Source organism: Chiloscyllium punctatum, chromosome 44 (genome assembly GCF_047496795.1).
Source record: "Chiloscyllium punctatum isolate Juve2018m chromosome 44, sChiPun1.3, whole genome shotgun sequence".
NCBI lineage: Eukaryota > Metazoa > Chordata > Chondrichthyes > Orectolobiformes > Hemiscylliidae > Chiloscyllium > Chiloscyllium punctatum.
Genome location: NC_092782.1, coordinates 42,089,929 through 42,117,395, shown reverse-complemented (window position 1 = coordinate 42,117,395; position 27,467 = coordinate 42,089,929). Strand labels below are relative to the sequence as shown.

General features: G+C 43.4%; 1 protein-coding gene across 1 annotated transcript; it reads right to left on the bottom strand.

Moving 5' to 3' along the window:
• Window positions 1-628: 628 nt before the first annotated feature.
• LOC140466647 (C-type lectin BpLec-like) lies at window positions 629-17,396 on the bottom strand. The gene is made up of 5 exons (XM_072562087.1): window positions 17,342-17,396; window positions 15,603-15,745; window positions 4,620-4,748; window positions 4,429-4,534; window positions 629-795 (listed from the first exon to the last, which is right to left on the bottom strand). The coding sequence occupies exons 1-5, from the start codon at window positions 17,394-17,396 to the stop codon at window positions 662-664; spliced, it is 567 nt and encodes a 188-aa protein (XP_072418188.1). The 3' UTR covers window positions 629-661.
• Between the last annotated feature and the right edge of the window lie 10,071 nt (window positions 17,397-27,467).

The following is a 27,467-nucleotide window of genomic DNA, read 5'->3' as shown; positions in this document are numbered from 1 at the left end:
GCAAATGTCTTTAATGAGCCAGATCCTTTAACCAACTGAGCCATAGTGTCACCACTTCCTCAGGATAATCCCTTTGGCCAAGTACCTTCAGCTGCTTTATCTTTGACTCTGTGACTTACCATTTGTAATGCACAAATGTTATTGTCAGCAAGAGATAATCCAACCAATTGCCTTTGCTTTTCAAATGCCCATAAAAATAGTTGACTATTATGAACCAGAATACTTGCAGAATCATCTGTATAACATACAGGTCAGAGGCTGCGAATTCTGCAGTGGCTACTTCACATCCCAACTGTATCTAGATCCTAGAACACCCTCCCTCTGAAGACAGGGTGTACCTGTTCCAGTCGCACTGCACTAATTCAAGAAGGAAGCTCACAGCCAACACCTTCCCAAAGGGGAATAGAATTAGACCCTGCAGTAATACTCACATTGTGGAAATGGATTATAAACTATCCATGTCCCTGATCTGCTGTCTCCTCCCCAGTATAGGATTGAAAGGACAGATGGGTAGAAAGCATCAGTGGGACAGGAAGGCTGCTATAAACTAGACACACAGTAATAAACACACAACTCATGATGTAATTTTTATTCTTGGCTGAGAAACTAAGTCAGTACAGTCATCATTGGCTGTGATCGTAACTACAAGCAGATTGAGGCACTACATCCTCTTCCAGACAGGATCCATGGAGCGTTGTTGGATTCTTTTAGTAGAGCAGAGACCTGGCATTTTGTAGGAGCAAAGGGAAGGCAATTCGACTTTGCAGAATACATCGTTCCAGTAAAGTAACTTCCCTGGAGGAAAGAGAGAATGAGGTCAGTGAACTAGACAACTGTGTGTGTGATTGGTTCATCCTCTGTTTTTGGGAGCATCAATAATCTCATCATTTGTTGTTGTTGCATTGCCATCGTCTGACCAAACTATAGGGGCTGCTCTCTGGTGGTGATTTAACCTGAGGGTCACCAGACCTCAGTCAGGGGAAGAGGTTGAGAAGAAGAGTCCTTCATAGTAACCTCAAACTGATGATTGGAATTGAACCCACACTGTTGGCATCACACTGCTCTACAAACCAACTGAGTTAACTCAGTCCCATCTTGTCACTATCCCATTGCTTGATGTAGGACATCGGTCACAACCCTAAATTTGCTGGGTCAGCCACAATGGGGAAAAGAAAATCATTTGAAGCTTCTCTATTGAAAGATCAATTAGTTGGGCAATGTCTTCATTACTCTTTTCAGTGTTGTCTGAAGGAATGTGTGTTTACATTAAATAATGTAAGTGTTGTCACTATCTGGCTGAAGTTCTGAGTTCTGATTTAAAACAGACACTGTCTACGAGATGTGTGACAATCATTTGTCAATAGCCACAGGGTTATGCTGTATAAATATCCGATGGTTCATTAAACAACACAAACTTCCGCTGCAAGGAAATAGTTTCAATGAACAACCTGAACAGACAGGCCTGAGGTCAAGGTTCATTAAAGCTGGGAAATAAGCCTCTTTCCAGAGAAAACAAGCAATTATCTTACTGAGTGGAAGATGAACAGACTGTGACAGATTACATTGTTGTGATGGTTGCTCATGGTCAAACTGACCAATCACTGAAGACAGGACAGTGTCAAGGTTTGATCTCACTGGCTACTGACAAGGAAATGGAGTATAAGGGAATGAGCCCCAGGGCGATAGCGAGCTCTCTCAGGAACAGGAGTTGTCTGATCACCGGCTGGAGCAGGCTGAGATGGAGCAGGCTGATCACATGTTACAGTCTGATCTGGAGTGGTTTCTTCAAAGAGGATTGTGAAAGCTCACCGTGGGCATTGGAGGTTATTAAGAACAAGGCTTGTTGTAAGTCACATGACTGGTGATGAATGTTACTTTGCTGTCGGCCCCTGCTCGGGCTGTGTTTAAACAATGACGAGCTTCAGTGAATCCTTCTTGCTCTGCTTCAGTTAGAGTGAAGGCTGCTCTGGACCAGCTGTCCAGCTGATCTCTGCAATTTCTAAAGAAAACCATGTTCAGGGATGGACAGGCAGCTGCCAAAGGAGAAGTGGGCCATTCAGCCCATCAAGGCCTCTCTGTCATTCAATGAGATCACAGCTGACCTGATCATCCACAACTTCACTTTCCTGCCTATTCCCCATAACCTTGATTCCTTTCCTGATTCAAAAGCTGTCTCAGTCCAATACTCCGTTCCCCTTAAAGGAAAACCCAACATTCCACTTGCCTTTGTGATTATCTGTGGAGTTTGGATGCTGGCCTTTTGGGATTTTTGCATGAGGACTCTAATCATTCCACTGTGCTGCACTGGTCTGAGACTGAACCCACTGAAATAATATTCATCTCCTGTTGGCTTCCTGCCAAACTGCATTACCACCATTTTTCCACATAATGGACTGTATCAGACTTTGGACACAGGAAGATCCTGTCCTTTCCAAACTGAAACTGCTGGTATTAATGGGAAAAACCAAAGGGCCATCACAACTGGAGCTGAAAGCTTTTTGGACCTGGAGAGCCCAGCTCACGGTAGAGTACGGCATATTATTACATACAGCAAGAGTGATTGTCCTGAGCAAAGGTCGCTGCCAAATACTGGTTCAACATCACCAGTACCACCCAGAGGTCTCCTAAATAAAGATTTTGGTGAGAAGTTGTGTCTGGTGGCCGGGATTGGGTGCAGACACAGCTGCATTGATGGGGCAGTGCCCAGAGTGCCCCGCGGCCAAGTACTGCCAGCAGCTGCCCCACATCCATGGGAATGGCCAGGCGAAGCTTGGACTCGGTTTCACCTCGACTACACAGGTCCTCTCATGGGTTCAATGTTCTTAGTCATTGCAGATGTCCACTCAAAGTGATTGGACGTGCATAGGGTCTACTCATCAAACATAGGGACAACAATAGAAAAATTGTGCACATTGTTTACAATGTACGGAGTCCTGGAAGTGTTGGTCACAGGTAACAGCCATCATTTACCTGCAGGGAATTTAGTTGTTTCTTCAAGTCGAATGTGGTTCAACATTTGAGGACAGCTCAATACCACCCCTCACTCAATGGCCTGGCAGAAAGGGCTGTTCAAACTTTGAAGACTGGATTGACGAAATCATGTACAAGGCCCTACATCAGTAAGAGTCATGGTCGATGTGAAATCAGGGTCAGTAATGTACAACATTCATCTACGTGTGACATTCCTGAATGAAAGCTGCAATTTCACAAACGGTGCAGGAGCAAAACATGCCCTGCCCCTTGGAACCTTTGGGAAATGCTGCTGGAACCTGTGGATCCACCCTCTCCTTCAAGCATTCTCGAGCCCCCTGAATCTGAGATGGAAATAACTGAAGTAACTGCCTCACTGTCTTTGCCACTGAAAGCAGGGAGTGAAATTCTACCGAGGTGCTCCTGGAGCAAAGGGAGAGCTCCTGTGCTTTACACACTTCCCGTGTTGGATTCCAAGTCAGAAGAACCTGACCTGGTGCTAAAACACCCCCAGGAAGCTTTCCAAGGAAAAGGTGCAGCCTATGGCCTCAGATTCAGTGGGCGAGGGATGCAGTGATTGTAACAAGGTCAGCTGTGTAGACCTCATAGAATATTAGTTCCCTGATTGGGGCTGGAAATCTGCTCCAATCAGGGAGCCCTGGCTGACAGATTTAAAGGGGAGTATCAGAGAAGCTGTCACTTTGGCATGTGCCTCTTTATGAGGCTGTACTGCAGTGAAGGAGTGTTCATGTGTAACGAAAGTGTGACTTAGTGATGGGATACCGGCCTCTGTAGAATTATTTGACTTCAGAGACAACTATCGGTGGTTAGTGAGTTGACAGGTGCCAGAACATCAGAGCAACAGAGTTCAAGAAGAAGAAAGGAACATTTTCTGAAAGCCAAGAATTACAGTGAAGTGTGTGTCTGTGTGTCGGTGTGTGTGTGTGTGTGTCTGTGTGTATGTGTGTGTGTGCCTGTGTGTGTGTCTATGTGTGTGTGTGTGCCTGTGTGTGTGCCTGTGTGTGTGTCTATGTGTGTGTCTATGTGTGTGTCTGTGTCTGTGTGTGTGTGTGTGTGTGTGTGTGTGTGTGTGTGTGTGTGTCTGTGTGTGTGTCTGTGTGTGGTTATGTTCGGGGGATTTGTCGATTCATAATAAGCTTTTGTACTTCAACATCATTTACTCCATTCAATAAGTTCTACTGGTAATAAAGTAATGAATTGTGAAGAAACTTGATGGATAGATCTTGCTGTTTAAAACCTGCTCTATGTAAGGCTTTTCAGCTGATTATCTTGATAAAATCTATATAATTTTTTTTCAGTTGTGTTGTGGACGGTGGGATAGTGAGACTCGAATGATAGGAGCGTCGGTCGGAGTAACTCAACCACACAGAGTCCAGCTGGAATCTCACCCAGGGATCTATTTTCCTTTCCCTGAGACATTCGGCAACATTGACTTACCATCGGAGTGTACACAGTGTTCTCTTTCATTATGGTTATCGGGTTGGTTCTTCTTCCAATTTATAAAATCTGATGGAGATCCATCAGTCCAGAGAAAAGTCCCCTCCTATGGAGATATAAACTCATACTATTTAAAAATATATAGTTTGTTTCCCCTAAATAATGTAAAGTAGCAATGCCAGTAATGTTACCTTGTACATATCATTCAAGCCAATCCAAAAACTTGTAGATGGAGATGAATTCTTTATAATAATTTGATTCTGCTCCTCCCAGTGTATGGAAGCAAGATGACCACCAGGAGCCAGCATTCGGCAGTGCAACTTGAAATGATTTAATAAAGACAATTTATTCCTGGTTACATTTTTATATTAAACATATTCAATTACGTTTCTCCACCAGGTTTATTTTTGAAAATTTGCTGCGTTGGAGAATATGAACAATAAAACTACAACCCCATGATTGTGTGTCCACAAGGACCTGATATGGGCTGACTCCAAACTTCAGTGAATGGTGCCACACTGAGGCTGAGGATTTGGGACCAATCTCATTGTGGCTTCAACCCATCAGATAGAAATGTCAGCAGCTTCTGTGTAACAGCTGATATTGGGCTGGGCTTGTGCTCGAACGCTCTGTGGGTGACGTTGTGTTTCCTGTTCTCCCCAAGTTTTATCCACACACAGCTGTCAATCCAGATGTGAACAGTCACTGCAGTCCATGTCACTGTGCAGTGACCACATTGACAGCAACAAATTTCTCACAATGACAGACCACATCGATGTTTGTCAACTTTAGATCACATTCTCAGGAGATCATGTGACTCAGTGATGGGTTCTCAGGAATTTAACAGGTTGTTGCTGTCAGGATTGTAAAGTTACACAATGAGTGATTCTGGTTCAAGCTCAAATGCACAGACAATGGATGATGGAGAAGGGCCGAATCTTGTCAGGGCCTGACCCACATGGGATATGGTGAGAAATGTGGCAGGAACATGTGGGAGGTCCAGCAAGGCCTATCTCGATATCAGGAACAACTCTCTGCAACTTTAAACTATGTTCTGGGCAATAAGGGGAGATTCTCACTAGGTTGTGGTAAATTGCTTATTGAGGTGGAATAATCTTTGTTAACTGCACACCTTGCCTCATTAATATGCAGCTTCCCATTCTATTACCTGCCAGCAGCAAATGCTGAAAATTTGGAACACGGACAGTGAGTACCTGGTGACTTTAGCTCACTGCTGGCTTCATTAGGACCTTCACGTTGGACATCACGCTCAAATATCTCTTGACATGCTCCAAGGACACTACCACATGTGCCCCATGTTCACAGGTACAGACATCTGACATGTGCCAGTGTCTAAAATCCTTCATGGTACATCTCCAATCCCCTAACATGGTGCTTCTGCCTTCCAATGCTGCACCTTGGCATTGAGCAAGAGATATGCAGAGATCCCAGTCCCACAGTATTGCCGTGCTGTTTAATACAGACTCAAAGCTGGCAAGTTTGTCCTGGTTGTGATCAGTTCTCAGTCAGGTCAAAGGAGACAGCTTTCACTCAGGGGGTCCCAGCACGGTAAGGCAAGGGCAGCCTCCAATACCAGCCCAGGGGCTGGGACATGGCCAATTAGCTGCTCGGGGCAGTCAGAGTCAGGATGCTCAGGAGCTGGATATTGAGCATCCCACCAGCCCGTCCTCACTCTCCCTGCCCTATTGTGAGCTGTTGCTGTCTGTAATGAGAGAGCATCAGGAATTGTGGGAGATGAAAGTGAGTGACACAGCTGCTACTTTTGGTGCAGGTGCAGAGGTTCCCTGAGCGAGTGAGTTGGGAGCACTGAGGGTTTGCAGGGTCAGTGGTGTCAGGGGATGGGGTGGGTAACAGATGTCAGAGAGTCCACTGACCTGGCTGGCAACATTGGAGTGGGCTGGCAGGGTCCGGTATCATAGTTTCCACTGCCAGTGCTGGGGGTGGTAAACTAACTCTGCACCTTCCCACCACCAGGTCCCTGTCTGTAAAGGGGAGATGCCAGATTTCCCTTTTCTGCCCTGCCCCAGGACAAGAGATCTCACTCAGCTTCAATGAGAGAAACCCTCCATGAGACTTAATAAAACTGACCCTTAGCCAACAAACACTAGATTCAGCCTCAGGGGGAGATTGTAGATTGAGATCGAATATGGAAATTAGAAGGAAATTCATTCTCTAGAATGAGGACTCTGCTCTGGAATCCTTTGCTCATTCTTGCATTTAATTTGTCCAAGTGCCCAGATATCTGAAGAATAAAGTTTCAGGATACTCTCAGTTTTAAGAAAACAGAAACTGACATTTTCAAAATGTTCAGAATATTTAATTCTGTCCAATAATATGAAAAGGGCACATTGATAGATTTTCGATCAATCATTAACTTGAGTGCCACTGAAGGAGTTTGAAGGTTGGTTAGAAAAGATGGGGAACATGGGAGACAGTCAGTAACTGAAGCCAACTCTATTTTATCAATGCTGTAACAGTGTGTACTGCAGGAAGGCAGCTGAATACACAGAATCTGTGTCGGGGACTCTATAAGAGTTGGATCGCTCTGTGCTATTCGACTAAACTCAGGGAGAAGTTCAGGAATTAACAGGCAGCTCAGTGTTTAATTCAGGAGAAATCCTGGGGAATGAGAAAGTTGCTGATTCTGTGATAGGGCCTGGAGTCTGGCCTCAGAACAAGCCCATGAGCATGAATACTTCAGTTCAGCTGAGAGTGTTGGGATTGAAAAGCTCACAAGCAATGTTTACTGGGTGGAGCTGAGGAAGATTGGTTCTGGGGGTGGGGTGTGATGAATCCCAGGGTAAGACGAGCTTGGTGATCGCTGAGAGCTGGGGTTATACTGAAACTGAGTAATGGAGTGCAGGTTGGGAGTCTCAGGGAGCATCCCCCCAGGAAAGGAGGGGAGAGTCAACCAGAATGGCTGCATTCCAGGACTGAGACGAGAGAGAGGAAAATAAGGCCACATCCCCTCCCCACTATTGCAATGTAAAATGATGCATGAGAGTTTAAAATTGAATCCAAACATATCCTATACCATTGCTATGGATTGCTCGACTGGAATTTGTTAATTATGCTGTGAACTGCATGATCCCATTAATCCACTTAGACAAAATCACATTCATTCATTCGTACTGGTAACTCTACTCATTGCTCTTTGTTTACTATATTGTGTCTTCATTCATTCATTCACTAATTCAGTAATTCATCCATTCATAATTCTACTTACTGCACTTGGTTTATTACAGCGCGTTTTGATTCATTCATTCATTCAGACCGGTGCTAAGTCTATCGGTACTTATTGCACTTTGTTCACGACACATCCAAAAGTTAATATCATGAAAAAATTAATCATTTTAATTGTGCCATTATATCTGAATAAAAGTTAGATATATTCGCCAAATACCGGTTTATCTTTAGTTCTTCAACGAATTTGTTAATATTGTCGAAATTCAGAACATACAAAAGAAAATGGAAACATTTGGTGGAAAAGTTCAAGACACTTACACATTCAGAATTTAATAAATGTTTCATTTTCAGTGTGCAATTATACCAGGCCATGGCGATGTTGAACAGTGTGATTTTGAAGGATTTTATGAATCTTTAAAATATTAAATTTTCATAATGGTCTCTCACTTTTATCTGGTAATTACCGTTACTGTAATTCATTGTGTTTTTCTTCTTTATCTGGGATTAGTTGTGCGATCAAATCGACTTCTGCTAATAATATAGCATTTTAAATTGCAGCATGAATTTCAGCCTCTCAAAATGAGCATCTGTGTGTTCGTCAACCCTCTAACTTGAACCCTTAAAAGTCATCTGACAAATTCAACCTAACACCTGTCTATACTGTATTTCAGATCATGATTGTATATGGCATATTTACAACATTTGCAAAAACCATGCTAAAATCAAAATATTATGGAAATCCACCAAAGGCTCTAAATAAGATATCCCACCCGCTGAAGCTCCAAGTGGAAGGTACAACATTTGAATGTAAATACAACATGGAACAGGGCAGACAGGCTCTTCAGCTGACCATTTGTGATGACCGTGATGTCATTCTAAATGGATCCGACCTTCCTGCATGTGATCCGTCTTCTCTCTATTCCCAGTCTGTTCATGTGTCTGTCTAAAGACATCTTCAAACATATCTGCATCTGCCATTTTCCCCAGCCGTATATTCCAGATGCTGACTGCCCTCTGGATAAAAAATGTGCCTCATACACATCCTTTCAACTTTCCCCTTTCACCTCAAACCTATGCCACCTAGTATTTGACATTTTCACCCTGAGAAAAAGATTCCGACTATCCACCCGATCTATGCATCTCTTATATATTCCTCAGGTCACCTCTCAGCCTCTGATGCTCTAGTGAAAGCAATCCAAGTTTACCTCATCTCTCCTAGAAAGCCTATACACTCCAATGCAGCAGCATCTCGGTAAACATCTTCTGCACTCTCTCCAGAGCTTCGACATCCTTCCTATACTGTGAGAAACAGAGCTGCACATACTATTTTAAATGTGACCAAACTAAAGTTTTATTCAGTTACAACATGAATTGCCAACTTTTATGCTCCGTGTCCTCACTGATGAGGGTAAGCATGCTGTACACCTACTTTACTGCCTTACGCACTTGTCATAGTCATACAGCATGGGAACAGATCCTTCGGTCCAACTTGTCCATGCCAACCAGACGTCCCAATCTGACTTTGTCCCATTTGCCAGCATTTGGCCCACATCCCTCTGAACCCTTACTATTCATACACCCATCCAGATGCCTTTTAAATGTTGTAATTGCACCCACTTTCTCTGGCAGCCTGTTCAATACACGAATCACCCTCTGCATGTAATGGTTATCCTTCAGGTCCTTTTTCCATCTTTCTCCTCACACCTTAAACTAATGCCCTCTAGTTTTGGACTCCCATATCCTCGGGAAAAGATCTTAGTTATTTACCTTATCTATACCCCTCCTGATTTTATAAAGCTCTGTACAGTCACCTCTCAGCCTCCTATGGTGCAAGGACAAAAGTCCCAGTCTATCCAGCCTCTCCTTATAAATAAACCCATTGTAAGGTTACCCATTACCCACTGACGCTCCAGGGAAAACACCCCCAGCCTATTCAACCTCTCCCTATTGCTCAAACCCTCCAAACCTGGCAACATCCTCTTAAATATTTTCTGAACCCTTTCAAGTTTCACAGCATCCTTCAAATAGGAAGGAGACCAGAATTGCATGCAATATTCCAACAGTGGCCTAACCAATGTCCTGTACAACTGCAACATGACCTCCTAACTCCTGCACTCAATACTCTGACCAATAAAGGAAAGCATACCAAATGCCTTCTTCACTATCCTACTTACCTGCGACTCCACTTTCAAGGAGCTATGAACCTGCACTCCAAGGTCTCTTTGTTCAGCAACACTCCCTAGGACTTTACCATTAAGTGTATAAGTCCTGCTAAGATTTACTTACCCATAATACAGCGCCCCACATTTATCTACATTTAGCTCCATCTGCCACTTCTCAGCCCATTAGCCCATCTGATCAAGATCCCACTGTAATCTGAGGTAACCTTCTTCACTGTCATCTGTAAACTTACTAACTATACCTCTTGTGCTCACATCCAAATCATTTATATAAATGATGAAAAGTAGTGTACCCAGCACTGATCCTTGTGGCACTCCACTGGTCACAGACCTCCAGTCTGAAAAACAACCCTCCACCACCACCCTGTCTTCTACCTTTGAGCCAGTTCTGTATCCAAATGGCTAGTTCTCCCTGTAAAATGAGGTCTAACCTTGCTCACCAATCTGCCATGGGGAACCTTGTCGAACACCTTGCTGAAGTCCATATAGATCACATCTCCTGCTCTGCCCTCATCAATCCCCTTTGTTACTTCTTCAAAAAACTCAATCAAGTTTGTGAGACATGATTTCTATGCATAAAGCCATGTTGACTATCCCTAATCAGTCCTTGCCTTTCCAAATACAAGTACATCCTGTCCCTCAGGATTCCCTCCAACAACTTGCCCACCACTGGCGTCAGGTTCACTTGTCTATAGTTCCTGGCTTGTCTTTACTGCCCTTCTCAAACAGTGGCACCACGTTAGCCAACCCTCCAGTCTTCCGTACCTCACCTGTGACTATCGATGATACAAAAATCTCAGTAGGAGGTCCAGCAATCACTTCTCTAGCTTCCCACAGAGTTCTAGGGTACAGCTGATCAGGTCCTGGAGATTTATTCACTTTTATGCATTTCAAGCCACCCAGCACTTCCTCCTCTGTAATATAGACTATCCCTAATCAGTCCTTGCCTTTCCAAGATGTCACCATCTATTTCCCTATATTCTATATCTTTCATGTCCTTTTCCACAGTAAACGCTAATGCAAAATATTTGTTTAGTATCTGCCCCATCTCCCGCGGCTCCACATAAAGTTTGCCTTGCTGGTCTTTGAGACACCCTATTCTCTTCCTGTTACCCTTTTCTCCTTGATGCATTTGTAAAAACCCTTTGGATTCTCCTTAACTCTATTTGCCAAAGCTATCTCACGTCCCCTTTTTGCCCTCCTGATTTCTCTCTTAAGTATACACCTACTTCCTTTATACTCTAAGGATTAATTCGATCTATCCTGTCAATACCTGACATATGCTTCCTTCTTTTTCTTATCCAAACTCTCAATTTCTTTAGTCATCTAGCATTCCCTATACCTGCCAGTCTTTCTTTTCACCCTAACAGGAATATACTTTCTCTGGACTCTTGTTACCTCATTTCTGAAAGCTTCCCATTTTCCAGCCGTCCCTTTACCTGAGAACATCTGCCTCCAATCAGCTTTTGAAAGTTCTTGCCTAATACCATCAAAATTTGCCTTCCTCCAATTTAGAACTTTTAGATCTGGTCTAACATCCTTGTAATATTTTTTTGCGATTTTTCCAATTTAATAACATCCAACCTGTAGGAGGCTGACTAGAATTGTACGCAGTACTCCAAATGTGGCCGTACCAATATCTTGTACAGGTGTAACATGACATCACACAAGCTCAATGACCGATGAGCACAAGTGTGCCCAATGTTGCCTTCACCACCCTGTCCACCTGAGACACCACTTTCAAGGAACTATGGAACTGCACCCCTATGTATCTCTATTTGACTTCATTCCCCATGGCCCTACCATTGGTTGTTTAAATCCTGCTCTTTGCTCAACAAAACCCTATCCATTGCAGGTGTAACGTTAATAATTGATCTTGTATCCACTGCTGTGTGTGGAACATATCTAGCACCCTTTAGGTGGGCTCTCGCTCTTTCGAAGGGAGCATGGATCTTGCAGCTGCTCCTGGGATTGCAGGCTTAATTAAAGATTTATTATAATTTTATTAGGGTTATTATAGTTGCTAATATAAGACTTATATTCATTCTGTTTCAATAAAATTAAAACAAACAAAAATACCAAACAAAATTATTTTTTTCAGATGGGCATTTTTTAAAACAAGCTTTTCAGGGTTGATAGTGAATGGCTGAGATTTTTATTCTAAATTCAGAAGTTAAAAAAAAGGTTTTGGTTTGAAAAGCCAAACAGTTTGCTTTAAAATGAAGTGCTGTGGTTTTGTTTCCGGGTGTCCAACACATGTTCGTCTCTGGAAACGATTATTTCTTTCTTTGAGTAATTTATTGAGGAGAAGTCATTTTTAAAATTCAGTTAATCAGCTAAGTGATTGATTTTATTTAAGTCTGATATGTTTGCTACATGCATTTTAAAATTCTTTTCTATTTTAACATTATTTTCTGTGGGTAATTAGAGGTAGCTGATTTGATATAAAAGGTGTTATTGGAAGTTCCTTTGTTTAGGTGTAATGTTATTGGTACATATGAGATGGCTAATAGATTGAGAAAAGTTATTACATAACAGGATCAGTCAGACAGATGGGTGACTGTCAGGAAAGTAATGAGATAGTTCAAAAGCCTCTGCTGGCTATTCCTAAATGGAAGGCCAGTCAGTTATTGGACACTTGGAATAATTCTTATGTAAGGCAACGTTTGACAACATTTCAGGGAATTATTGTTACCGGGGAGTCTCCGTCATAGACTGGAGATTTGTGGTGGTCAGTGCAAATTTAGGATGGTTTGTTGCTTTCCTGGTGCAAGGATTAAGGACTTCTCTAACTGTTTCGAACATATTGTTAAAGGTGAGATTGAGAAGCAGGAAATTATTGTATTACTTGTTCACATTAACGTAATAATGTCAAATGGCATTTTTAGGAAAAAAGATTAAAGCAGTACAGAGTAAATATAAGAGGTTAAATAATTGATTTTTCAAAAATCTCAAAAGTAGTAATCTCTGTTTTATTTCCAATGCCAAACTCAAAAAAGGGAGAAAACAAAAGGTTAAAGGTCATAAATCAATGGCTGACAAGCTGGTGTTTTGTTGAGGGATTCAGCTTTTTGGACAATTGGAACGTCTTTTGGGATTGCTAAGACCTGTTCAAAAAAGATGGGCCTCACCTGAACTGGAAAGGGACAACTATCTTAGCAGGGAGAATTGCTCGTTCTATTAAGAGAGACTTTGTACGAAAGAGAGGGGGAGTGGAGGAATTTTAAGCAGCAATTAAATAGAAGGATTGAGGGGCAAGGTTCAGAATGTGAAGTGAGAACATCAATTAGAAAAGAAAGACAAGAAAGAGTCAGAGTTTGTGGTAACTCTGAAGAACCAAACTGCTTTTATTGCAATGCAAGAGGCCTTACAGGTAAGGCTGATGAACTGAGGGCATGTTTAGGAACATGAGATTGAAACATCTTGGCTATTACAGAAACTTGGCTGAGAGATGGGAAAGACTGGTAGCTCAATGATCCAGGTTTTAGATGCTATTGGAAGGATCAGAAAGGAGGCAAGAAAGGAGGGGAAGTGGTATTTTTGATTATGGAATAAATTACTGCTGGAACTAGAGAAGATATTTCTGAAAAATCGGCCAGAAAAATATATGGGTAGAAGTTAGAAATAAGTAAGGAAAGGTCACTTTGATGAGATTGTGCTAAATGCCCCACAATAGTAAGAGGGAAATTGAGAAACAACTATTAAGAGGGATCTCAGATATATGGAAGCAGAAGAAGGTTGTAATAATGGGGGAATTTTAATTTTCCAAACATTAACTGGGGATTGTACAGTGTCAATGGTTTGGATGATCAAGAATTTGGCAAATGTGTTCAAAAAATCATCTTTATCAATATGTGGATGCTCCGACTCAAGGCAGAGCAAAACTAGACCTTATTTTGGGAAATAAGGCAGGGCAGGTGACTGCAGAAAAAGTGAGGGAACACTTTGAGTCAAATGATCATAAATCTATTAGTTTTAAAACGGTTATGATAAGTCATCCATAAAAGTTACATTTTTAAAAATTGGAATAAGACAAATGTTCATGGTATGAGTCAAGAAATTTCAAATGTTGATTTGAGTAAACTGTTCGCAGGTACGTCTGAAAAGTGGGAAGCACTCAAGAGTGTTATGATGAGAGTTCAGAGGCATTTTGCTCCTATTAGAGAAAAGGGTAAAACTGGTAAAGGTCATAAGTCGCACGACTATAACCTGGTGTCAGGTGACTTCTGACCATGTCCACCCCAATCCAACACCGGCACATCCACATTAAGGTTAGGGAACAATGGATGAATAAAGATAGCGAGGTTCTAGTCAAGGATAAAAGAAAATCTTACATTTAGACATGGACAACTTGGTTCAGTTGAATCTCTTAATCAATGTAAAGAGTGTCAGGGTATTCTTAAGAAAGAAATCAGGAAGGCAGAGAGGGGATATGACAGAGTCATAGAGTCAGACAACACAGAAACAGACCCTTTGGTCTAATCCATGCCAAACATTCTAATCCATGCCGAACATAATCCCAAACTAAACTACTCCTACCTGCCTGTTCCTGGCTCATATCCCTCCAAACCTTTCCTATTTTGTACCTATCCAAATGTCTTTTAAAAGTTTTAATTGGACCCGCATCCATCACTTCCTCTGGAAGTTCATTTCACACACAAACCACCTCTGTCTATCAAAATTGCCTCTCATGTCTTTTTAAAGACTCTATGACTGAGTAAGTGCTCTGAAACTCTCTCCTGAATAATCTGGTCCTAATTTTTAAACTATGCTTCCAATCCCATGAGGGATAAATAAATTCTCATTGGGGTCCATTCATGAAGAGTCAGAGTTATACAGACCTTTTGATCTAACTCATCCATACCGACCAGATAGCCAAACTGATCTAGTCCCATTTGAAGTATTAGTCCCATATCCCTCTAAACCCTTCCTGCTCATGTACCCATCCTAATGCCTTTTAAATGTTGTAATTGCACCTGCCTCCACCAATTCAATCTGGTAGCTCACTCCATACACACAGTAACCTCTGTGTGGAAAAGATACCCCTTAGGTCCCTTCCAGATGTTTCTCCACTCACCTTCAACCTTTGCCTCCTAGTTTTGGTTCCTGTACCCTGCAAAAAGATCTTAGTTATTCATTCTATCCGTGCCCCTCATGATTTTATAAACTTCTGAAAGCTCACCCCTCAGCCTCTGATGCTCCAGGCTTTGAGGAAATCCTGTCGAGCAGGTTGGATACTCCCCAACGATATCTATTCCTCTCAACATTTTAATAGCAAAAGAACTTCCTTTCTCAGTTACCTTCACAACTGAAAGACTTTTAGTTCCTTGAACCACTTTTCTGTCTCACAATGCAATGATCTTCAATGTCAGGCACCTACTTCAAACTTGAGCAGAGTAATCACAAACATTGTGAACAATGAACTTTAGTGAACATCATTACAACAATGCATGTGTAAGTCACAGAATGTTCTACTGGAACACAGAAAATCATTTCGATATTAAGTATCCAAAGAAGACAATTCTTAAATTAAAATTGTTATGGGACAATTTTAAAACTTGGCTCATAGTTTTCATTCACTGCTAAATTATTTTGTTAAGGGACCCTCCATATTGAGCAGATTCAATGTCATAGTTGATTGTGGAGTTCACGTTACCCAGGTAATGTAACACGTGGCTTCCGAAATGTCCACGAATATACAAGAAGCTTCTTTCATTCTCTGTCCAGTCATTTCAGAAACACTGAGGAACAACCCAATACCGTACGATGGAGATTCCAAGGTCTTACCTCAGCATCAATCCAGGTCCTTTTTTCTAGAACAAACTTGTAGCAATGACCAAAGTAAACGAAGCCACCAGAACAATCCTGTTTGTCCAGGGGACTACATTTCGCAAGGTCCTGATCCATGTGTGTTGAAGTCTGTTGATCAGCTGCAGATTAAAACAAGGTGCAATAATCACATCATTCACAGTTCATTTCCCCTTCATGAGGCGAGAAACTGATGAGCATGTGGTTAATGGGGCCTGCTTCAGAATGAGGCTTTCCACTTCACTGCAATAACCTTCGCACATGGAAATACAGAGAAAGTGCAGCACAGAAACAAGCTGCTCGGTCCAGTTGGTCAAAGACAGTGTTTATTTCCTACAGGGGTCTCCTACCATTCTGATCACGTCCTCCAACACTACCACCAAATCACTTCATTCCCTTCGGCTTGTCTACATTCCCCCCAATGGGGCTGTACAGTCTGCCTCTGGTACACCGTGTAATGGCAAGGTTCACATTCTCAACACTCTGGAGGAGGCCATTCTCATGAATTCCTTGATTGATTTGTTAGTGACGAGCTTATATTTTATAAACTCACTTAAAATAACATCAACTTTATTCCAAATGTTCACCCGTCATTTGCCCTCATGGTTCATCTCAGGCTGCCCCCTTCCTCAACATTTCTATTTCTGAGGTGACACTGTCAATGGCAGAACTGGATAAATGCCCCAGCTCCCACTGATGCCATCATTACACTTATTCCCATGGCACATTCTGTACGGAGTCTGTTCCATTCGGTTTCTCTGTCTGTCCTGTTCTGATGATGCCATGGTCAATGCCAGTGAGTGCCTTCAACTGTCCCATTTCCCACACTTCCCGAATTCCTTCTGTTCCTTCTAAGAATCATGTTAGAGTTTGCCTTTCCCTTATCCTCCCAGACCTCCATATTGTTCACATTATCACCTCATATTTTTGCCACTTCATTCATTCCCATCCCCATTCAACATTGCAAGACCCTGATTGTAATCCTGAGCCATAAACTGAGCGCAAGAGATCTTTAATTCTTAAAAAAGGGAATGAGGGAGCTTCTTAAAAATGGCAGTGTATTGGAAACAAGGGGGAAAATAGGATTGGACTGGGTGAATATTAATGACTTGGGGAGTGAGCAGGATAGTAGGATTCGATTGATTTGGATATTAAATGACTCGGGGAGTCAGCACAGCAGGAGATAACTGAGTGAGATACGTTTGAGGAGGAAATGTGAGAATAGGATCAGATTGAGTGGGTCAGTAATGGGTCTCTGTGGGTGAGAATAGAAAGGGATTAGTCTGTGGGAATCTATTAAAGCATTTGAGCAGTGAGCAGGAGGGTAGGTTTGGACTGAGCGGAAAATGAATTCATGGAGAGGGAGTAGGAGAGTGGGAGGAAAGTGGGAATGAGCAGGAATGTGGGATCAGACTATGAGAGATAGCTGGGCTGGGCATTGCTATGTGCCCTGGGCACAGACAGGCAGGAGAGGGAGGGGCAGTAAAATCAGGTGGGATGGTGAAGCATGCTGTGCCCATATGGGGAGTGGGCAGACAGTGAATGTGGAATGTGTAGAATATGAAACACGTGTCAATGGTTAGGTCATTGCTCACTTTCAGAGATTCCTCAAGGTACCGTCTCTGTCTGTTCTCTCTCATTCACACAACAGGACATCCATTAACCCCTCAGCTCACAGCATTAACCTGTCCTCACACACAATGTTAGGTTGACCCTACCTGCAATATCACTGACCATCAATGTACTCAGCACCAATCCCATCAGCAGCATCATGTCTGCAGTGAAGTTCCTTTGCCCTCACCTGAAACACAACAAAAATGATTCAACATCAGTGTCCAGGTTTCACAGTTAAGATGGGGCTCTCCTGCTCCTCTCCTTACCTCTCCCTCTCAGTCTCTCTGTCTCTCTCCCCGTCGTCTGAAGTGATGAGGTGTCACATTTTATTGTAAGTAATTATAGCAGACCGTGAAGAAGGATGGGACTGTTGAAATCAGATCCAATTGACTCGAGTGTCAATGATATCCAAATTCCTGCTGACCAATCAGAGACTGGCAGCTCAGCGCAGAAGGGATTGGAAACCATGGGGAATGTTCCAGGAGTTACAGATTAAATTGTACAACGTGGCACTGGAACAACTCAGTGAGAAAGGGAACTGTACTCATCGTTCCTGGTCTCCATAATTAGGTGGAAGTGAATGCTTTGCTCAGATCAGGAATTAATGAATGCTCACAATGAGAATTTTAAAATTTATTTCCTGATGAAGGGCTCCAACTCAAAATATCGATGTTCCTGCTCCTTGGATGCTGCCTGTCCTGCTGTGCTTTTCCAGCAACACATTCTCAACTCTGATCTCCAGCATCTGCAGATCCTCATTGTCTCCTGATCTTTGAGGACCCTATTCTCTCCCTCATTATTCTTTTGACCTTAATGGATTTATAAACACTCTGTCCTAACCCTATTTGCCAAGGCTATCACATGTCCCCTTTTTGCCTTCTTGATTTCCTTCTTAAATGTATTCCTATTGCCTTTATACTCTTCTAAGGATTCACTTGATATCTCTTGTCTCTATCTGACTTATGTTTCCTTCTTTATCTGAATTAAAACCTCAATTTCTCTAGGCATCACTGGCTGGCCAGCATTGATAGTCCATTCCTATTTGCCCTTGAGAAGGTGGTGGTGAGCTGCCTTCTTGAATCACTGCAGTCCACTTGACTTTCTAGTGATTGTTACAACTCAGTGTCTTGAGAGGCCATTTCAGAGAGCAACTGAAAGCCAACCACATTGCTGTGACTCTGGAGTCACATGTAGGCCAGACCAGGTAAGGATGGCAGATTTTCTTCCCTGAAGGACATTAACGAACCAGCTGGGTTTTTCCAATAATTGACAATGGTTTCATGGTCATCTGTCAACTCTTTATTCCCAGATTTTTAAAAGTTGAATTCAAATTCCACCATTTGCCATGGCAGGATTTGAACCCAGGTCCCCAGAGCATTATTTTGGGTTTCTGGATTAATAGTTAAGTGATAATACCATCACCTCCCCAGGAGAGCATATTTACAGTGCAGACACTGTAAGTGAATAATATTCACATGAATGTGTGAGATATTTTGCCATTTGATCCGATAAGCAAGATTGTTACACCGGATCGGAACTCCATCTGTCCCCCATTTCTCTCCCGGTTGGGAGGTTTCCTTCATGCAATAACAGCAGAGAGATTGAATCTATTTATAAAGAACAGGGTCCATTCACAGGCTGCTGGTAAGTGAGGACCAAGGGGAATTTATCATTCTTTGTAGAAGTAGTAGTGGACCCAGCACCAATCCTTGTGGTACTCCACTGGTCACAGGGCTCCAGATTGAAAAGCAACCCACCACCACCTTTGAGCCAGTTCTGTATCCAAATGGATAGTCCCTGTATTCCATGAGATCTAACCTTGCTAACCAGTCTTACATGGGAACCTTGTTGAACGCCTTATTGAAGTCCATAAAGATCACGTCCACTGCTCTGCCCTCATCAACTTGCCCACCACCGCCGCCAGGCTCACTGGTCTATAGTTCCCTGGATTGTCCTTACTACCTTTCTTAAACAGTGGCACCATGTTAGCCAACCTCCAGTCTTCCAGCACCTCACCTGTGTCTATTGATGATACAACTATCTCAGCAAAGGGCCCAGCAATCACCTCCCTAGCTTCCCATAGAGTTCTAGGGTACACTTGATCAGGTCCTTGGGATTTATCCACTTTTATGTGTTTCAAGACATCCAGCACTACCTCCTCTGTAATATGGACATTTTTCAAGATATCACCACCGATTTCCCTACATTCTATACCTTTCATGTCGTTTTCCACAGTAAACACTGATGCAAAATACTTGTTTAGTATCTCCCCCATCTCCTGCAGTTCCACACAAAGTCTGCCTTCCTGGTTTTTGATTTCCCTCTTTAGTTAACTCCTAATGTCTTAGACACTTATAAGGATTCATTTGATCTATCTTGTCTATACCTGACATATGCTTCCTTCTTTTTCTTAACCAAACCCTCAACTTCTTTCATCATCCAACATTCCCTATACCTACCAGCCTTCCCTTTCACCCTAACAGGAATGTACTTTCTCTGTACTCGCGTCATCACATTTCTGAAGGCTTCCCATTTTCCAGCCATCTGAGAACATCTGCGCCCAATCAGCTAATGAAAGTTCTTGCCAAATATCGTCTAAATTAGCCTTCCTTCAATTTAGAACTTCAGGTTTTAGATCTGGTCTATCCTTTTCCATCACAATTTTAAAACAAATAGAATTATGGTCCCTGGCCCCAAAGTGCTCCCCCACTGACACCTCAGTCACCTGCTCTGCCTTATTTCCCAAGAGTAAGTCAAGTTTTGCACCTTCTCTCGTAGGTACATCCACAAATTAAATTAGAAAAGTTTCCTTTACACACTTAACAAATTCTTCTCCATCTAAACCCTTAACACTATGGCAGTCCCAGTCTATGTTTGGAAAGTTAAAATCCCCGACCATAACCACCGTATTATTCTTACAGATAACTGCGAACTCCTTACAAATCTGTTTCTCAATTTCCCTCTGACTATTAGGGGTCTATCAATTCCACTACTGAACAACTCAAATGGCCTCCTTCTTCAAAGACCGCAATTTCCCCTCCGACGTGGTCAACGATGCTGTCCACTGCATCTCCTCCACTTCCTGCGCCTCCGCCCTTGAACCCCGCCCCTCCAATCGCCACCAGGACAGAACCCCACTGGTCCTCACCTTCCACCCAACCAACATCCGGATACATTGTATCATCCTCCGTCATTTCCGCTACCTCCAGACAGACCCCACCATCAGAGATATATTTCCCTCCCCACCCCTATCGGCGTTCCTGAGAGACCACTCCCTCCATGACTCCCTTGTCAGGTTCACACCCCCCACCAACCCAACCTCCGCTCCCAGCACCTTCCCCTGCAACCGCAAGAAGTGCAAAACTTGCGCCCACACCTCCCCCCTCACCTCCCTCCAAGGCCCCAATGGATCCTTCTATATACATCACAAATTAACCTGCACATCCACACACATCATTTACTGTATCCGTTGCACCTGATGTGGTCTCCTCTATATTGGGGAGACAGGCCGCCTACTTGCGGAATGTTTCAGAGAACACCTCTGGGACACCCGCACCAACCAACCCAACCGTCCCATGGCTGAACACTTTAACTCCCCCTCCCACTCCGCCAATGACATGCAGGTCCTTGGCCTCCTCTATCGCCAGACCCTGACCACATGACACCTGGAGGAAAAGTGCCTCATCTTCCACCTAGGAACCTTCCAACCACACGGGATGAAGCTAGATTTCTCCACCTTCCACATTTCCCCTTCCCCCACCTTATCTCAGTCCCAACCCCCGGATTCAGCACCGCCCTCTTGACCTGTAATCTTCTTCCTGACTTCTCCGCCCCCACCCCCTCTCCGGCCTATCACCCTCACCCTCACCTCCTTCCACCTATCGTATTCCCATCGCCCCTCCCCCAAATTCCCTCCCCCCTACCTTTTTATCTCAGTCTGCCTGGCACACCAGCCTCATTCCTGAAGAAGGGCTTATGCCCGAAACGTCTCCTGCTCCTCGGATGCTGCCTGCCCTGCTGTGTTTTTCCAGCATCACATTTTTCAACTCTGGTGACTACGAGCGTGCAGCAATGATTGGTGCGGGGTGCAATGCTTTTGCCATTTATATAAATGATTTGAAAGTGAACATAGGAGGCATGATTAATAACGTTGCCGATAACAAAATTGGTAGTGTAGTGGACAGTGATAAAAGTTACCTCAGAGGACAATGGGTCCTTGATCTGATGGGCAATGGGCTGAGGAGTTTTAGGTGGAGTTTCATTTAGATAAATGTGACGTGTTGTAATTTGGAAAGGCAAATCAGGGCATGACTTATACACTTAATGTTCAGGTCCTGAAGAGTGTTGCTGAACAAAGAGAGACCTTGGGGTGCAGGGTCATAGTTCTTTGAAAGTGGAATTGCAGATTAACAGGGCAATGAAGGTGTTTGGTAAACTTGTCCTTATTGGTCAGTACATTGAGTATCAGAATATGGAGGTCATGTTGCAGCTGTATAGGACATTGGTTAGGCCACTTTTGGAATACTATATTCAGCTCTTGTCTCCCTGTTATAGGAAAGATGCTGTGAATCTTGAACTGGTTCAGAAAAGATTTACAAGGAGGTTGCCAGGTTTGAAGATAAATGTCCAGTTAAATGGTCACCCACTTCTAAAGGAAGTCGATAACAGCGTGGCTACCTCAGTGATCACAGAGCCAGGTCTTCATAACATTTGATCTGGACTCCAGCCCTTAACTTTGTAGAAGACATCAGCAAGACTGAGAGATGATACTGGGAGACCTTTACTGAATAAGGGGACAACCTCTGTGTCCGTCTCTTCTGAAAGGCAGCTTGTTCAATTATCACTGACTGTAGTAAAAGGCTCAGGCTGAAGCTTGATTGGACGGGATTGGTTACGAGAGATTCACCAAGACTGGCTCAAGGTTTTTCACTGAGAAAATGGCTGCCTGAGTGAAGTCCGAATTCAACACCCGGAAATCTTCCAGGAAACTCCAGGGACTATCAGAGGAGCCAAGACCACCTTGCGGGTTAATCAAGAAACAACTCAGTGATTGGGCAAGGCCCACTCAGTGACATTTACCTTACGGGCAAAAAGAAAAGCAGACATCAGAAGGTTGGAAAGTGAAGGAATGGGCAGCACCGATCGTCCTGAGTTTGAAGGCCGGTGAGTCAGTTCACCTTTGTGAGGATTATCAACAAATGGTAAACTGGTTTTCACAGCTGGATAAATACTCAATCCCTTAGATAAGGATTTATATGTGTAGCTGGTGGGGGATACTGTCTTCACGAAGCTGGATATGAGCCATGTTTGCGTTTAAATGTTTAGACCACGATTCCCAGAGATGTGCTACATTTAACACCCACAAGGGCTTGTACAAACAGACAGGGCTGTCTTTTGGGCTATCGTCAGCATGTTTAAGTTTCCAGTGGACATGGGAGAACATTTTGCAGGGTCTACCTTGGGTCATCATTTCCATAGATGACATCCCATAACAGGGAAAATGAATAAGGAACACCTGGAGAACTTGGATGTAGTCCAAAGGTGTTTTGCCAGGGCAGGCATATTGCTAAGAAGGGAAAAATGTGAGTTTCAGGCCCAGCAAGTGACCAACTTGAGGTACAGAGTTGACAAGACTGGGTTACACCCATTGGAACATAAAGTGTGGGTGATCAAAGGTGCCCCAGCTCCCACTTGTCTCCAGGAGCCCAGGTCATGCCTTCGGCTGGTAAATTCCTTGCCCCAACCCCACCCATTTATCTCTCCACCCTGGAGGGTCTCTGCCTCACCCCTGATGAAGATATTTTGCCTGAAATGTCGATTTTCCTGCTCTTCGGATGCTGCCTGACCTGCTGTGCTTTTCCCACACAACTCTAATCTTGACCCTGATCTCCAGCATCTGCAGTTCTCACTTTCGTCCATTTCGATGTTGTGGCCATTTCGGAGATATGGATAGGTCAGGGACAGGAATGGTTGTGGCATGTTCCGGGGTTTTTATAATACAGTAAGAAAAGGGAAGGTGCCAAAAGAGGGGGAGGTGTGGCATTGTTAGTCATGGACTGTATTTTGGTGGCAGAAAGAATGTTTGATGAGGACTCATCTTCTGAGGTAGTAAGGGCTGAGGTTAGAAACAGGAGAGGAAAAGTCACAATGTTGGGAGTTTTCTATAGGCTTTCAAAATGTTCCAGAGATGCAAAGGAAAGGATTGCAAATGTGATTCTGGATAGGAGCGAAAGTAGCAGGGTACTTGTTGTGGGGGTCTTTAACTTTCCAAATATTGACTGGAAACATGATTGTTCAAGTAGTTTAGATGCGGCAGTTTTTGCCCAATGTGTGCAGGAGGGTTTCCTGATGCTGTATGTAGTTAGGCCAAGAAGAGGCAAGGCCACATTGGATTTGGTATTGGCTCATGAACCAGGCCGGGTGTTAGATTTGGAGGTAGGTGAGCACTTTGATGATAGTGATCACAATTCAGTTAAGTTTACTTTAGCGATGGAAAGAGATCGGTATATATCACAGGGCAAGATAAAGAGCTGGGGGAAAAGCAATTGTGATGTGATCAGGCAAGAATGAGGATGCATAGGTTGGGGAAAGAAACTGCAGGGGATGGGCATAACTGAAATATGGAGCTTGTTCACGGAACAGTACCTGTCAGGCAGGGAGGAAATGGTCGAGCGAGGGAGTCATCATTTAATAAAGAAGTTGAATCTTTTGTCATGAAAAAGAAGAAGCATTATGTACAGATGAGATGTGAAGGCTTAGTAAAGGTGCTACAGAATTACACGTTAGCCAGGAAGGACCTAAAGAGAGAGCTAAGAAGAGCGATGAGATGACATGAGAGGTCTTTGGCAGAAAGGATGAAGGAAAACCCTAAAGCTTTCTGTAGGAATGTCAGGAATAAAAGAATGACTAGAGTAAGGTTAGGTCCAGTCCAGGACAGTAGTGGGACGTTGGGCTTGGAGTCCGAGGAGATAGGGTAGGCTCTAAATGAATATTTTTCATCAGTATTCACATTGGAAGAAGATAATGTTGTCAAGGAGAATACTGAGAAACAGGCTGGTGAACTAGATGGGATAGAGTTTCCTAAGGAGGAGGTGTGAGCAATTCTGGAAAGTATGCCACTAAATAAGTCCCCTGGGCTGGATGGGATTTATACGAGGATTCTCTGGGAAGCTAGGGAGGAGATTGCAGAACCTTTGCCTATAATCTTTATGCCATAATTGTCTACAGGAATAATAACAGAGGACTGGAGGATAGCAAATATTGTTCCCTTGTTCAAGAAGGGGAGTAAAGACATCCCTGGTGATTATAGACCAGTGAGCCTTCCTTTGGTTGTGGGCAAAGTGTGAGAAAGGATTATAAGAGATAGGATTTATAATCATCTAGAAAGGAATAATTTGATTTGGGATAGTCAAACCTCACTGGGGGTTTTCTACAGACCCCTAATAGCAGTAGAGAGATCGAAGAACTGATAAGCTGGCAGATTTTGGGAAAATGCAGATGTAGCAGGGTTGTTGTTATGGGTGACTTCCCAATATCGACTGGAACCTCCTTAGTGCAGATGGTTTGGAGGGAACTGTTTTTGTTCGGTGTGTTCAGGAGGGTTTCCACACTCAGTATGTATACAGGCCGATGAGGGGAGAGGCCATTTTGGATTTGGTGCTCGGCAATGAGCCAGGACAGGTGTCAGATCACCTGGTGGGAGAACACTTTGGGGACAGTGACCACAACTGTCTCACATTTACCATAACCTTAGAGAGGAAAGGAGCAGTCACCAAGGGAAGATATTTAATTGTGGAAAAGGAAGTTATGATGCTATCAAACAGAAGTTGGGAAGTACAGACTGGGAGCAATTGTTCCACAGAAGGGGCATAGCAGATGTGTGGAGACTGTTTAAGGAGCAGTTGTTGCGAGTGATGCACAAATTTGTTTCTCTGAAACAGGTAAGAAGGGGTAAGATTGAGGAGCCTTGTATGACAAGAACAGAGCAGATTCTTGTCAAAAAGAAGAAGGCAGCATATGTAAGGTGGAGGAAGCAAGGATCTAGCACAGCTTTACAGGATTACAGGCTTGCTAGAAAGGAGCTCGGAAATGGACTGAGGAGAGCCAGGAAGGGGCACGAGAAAGGCTTGGCAGGAAGGATTAGGGATTTTACTCATACTTGAAGAATAAGAGAATCAGAGAGAAAGTAGGGCCAATCAGGGATAGCGTAGGGAATTTGTGCGTGGAGTCTGAGCAGATAGGGGAATCCCTAAATGAGTTTTTTTGCCTCAATTTTCACTAAGGAAATGAGAACTTTGTTGTGAATGAGGACTTTAAGGAGCTGGGAAAAGGGCTTGAACAGATCAAGATTAATGAAGTTGATGTGTTGGAAATTTTGGCAAGCATTAAATTTGATAAGTCCCCAAGGCCAGACCAGATTTATCCTAGGTTGCTCCGAGAAGAGAGAAAGGAGGTTACGAAGCCGCTGATGAAGATCTTTGCTTCCTCACTCTCCACAGGAGTCATACCGGAGGATTGGAAGGAGGTGAGTAGGGAAGAAAGGTAATAATGAAATCCCTGGCAATTACAGACCATCAGTCTTCCATCTGTGGTCAGCAAGGTTTTGGAAAGAATTCTGAGGGATAGGATTTATGACTATTTGGAAAAGCATAGTATGATTAAAGGCAGTCAGCATGGCTTTGTGAGGGGTAGGTCATGCCTAACTAATCTTATTGAGTTCTTTGAGGAAGTGACAAGACAGGTCGATGAAGGTGGAACAGTAGATGTGGTGTATATGGACTTCAGCAAGGCAGTTGATATGGTTCCCCATGGTAGGCTCATTCATAAAGTCAGACTGTATGAGATACAGGGAGATTTAGCTATCTGGTTTCAGAATTGGTTGGCTGACAGAAGGCAGAGAGTGGTTGTAGATGGAAAGTATTCTGGCTGGAGGTCAGTGTTGAGTGGAGTCCCACAGGGCTCTGTTCTTGGGCCTCTGCTCTTTGTAGTTTTTATAAGTGACTTGGATGAGGAGATTGAGGGGTGGGTTAGTAAGTTTGCAGACGACACAAAGGTTGAAGGTGCCGTTGATAATATAGAGGGCTATTGCAGGCTGCAGCTTGACAAAGACAGGATGCAGAGCTGGGCTGAGAAATGGCAGATGGAGTGCAACCTGGATAAATGTGAAGAGATGCATTTTCGAAGGTCGAACTTGAATGCTGAATATAGGATTAAAGATAGGATTCTTGGCAGTGTGGAGGAACAGAGGGATCTTGGTGTTCAAGTACATAGATCCCTCAAAGTTGCCATCCAAGTGGATAGGGTTGTTAAGAAAGCAGATGGTGTTTTGGCTTTCATTAACAGGGGGATTGAGTTTAAGAGCTGTGAGGTTTTGCTACAGCTCTACAAGTCCCTGGTGAGACCACATGTGGAATTTTGTGTCCACTTCTGGTTGCCCTACTATAGGAAAGATACAGAGCTCTTTGAGAGGGTGCAAAGAAAGTTTTCAAGGATGCTGCCTGGACTGGAGGGTTTGTCTTATAAATAGAGGTTGACTAAGCTTGGACTTTTCTCTCTGGAGAGAAGGAGGAAGAGAGGTGACCTGATCAGGTATACAAGGTAATGAGAGGCATGGATAGAGTCAATGGCCAGAGACGTTTCCCCAGGGCAGGATTGACTGAAACAACGGGTCATAGTTGTAAAATATTAGGAGGAAGGTACAGAGGCGACATCAGAGGTAGGTTCTCTACACAGAGAGCTATAAATACATGAAATGCACTGCCAGCAGTGGTGGTGGAAGCAGATTCATTAGGGACACTTAAGTGCCTGCTGGATATGCACAAGGACAGCAGTGAATTGAGGGGTGCGTAGGTAAGGTTATTTTATTTTACATTAGGATTAATCCTCGGCACAACATTGTAGGCCGAAGGGCCTGTTCTGTGTTGTACTTTTCTATGTTCTATGTTCTATGTTTGATTCACTTTGGAAAGAGTAACAGGAATACAGGGATACTGAGCTAATGGTAAGACTCTTGATAGTGCGGATGAGTGGAGAGATCTCGGTGTCCATGTGCATAGATCCGTAAAGGTTGCCACCCAGGTTGATAGGATTGTTAAGAAGATGTACGGCCTGTTAGCTTTTATTGGTAGGAGGTTTGAGTTTTGGAGCCATGAGGTCATGCTGCAGCTGTACAAAACTCTGGTTCAGCTGCACTTGGAGTATTGCATTCAGTTCTGGCCACCACATTATAGG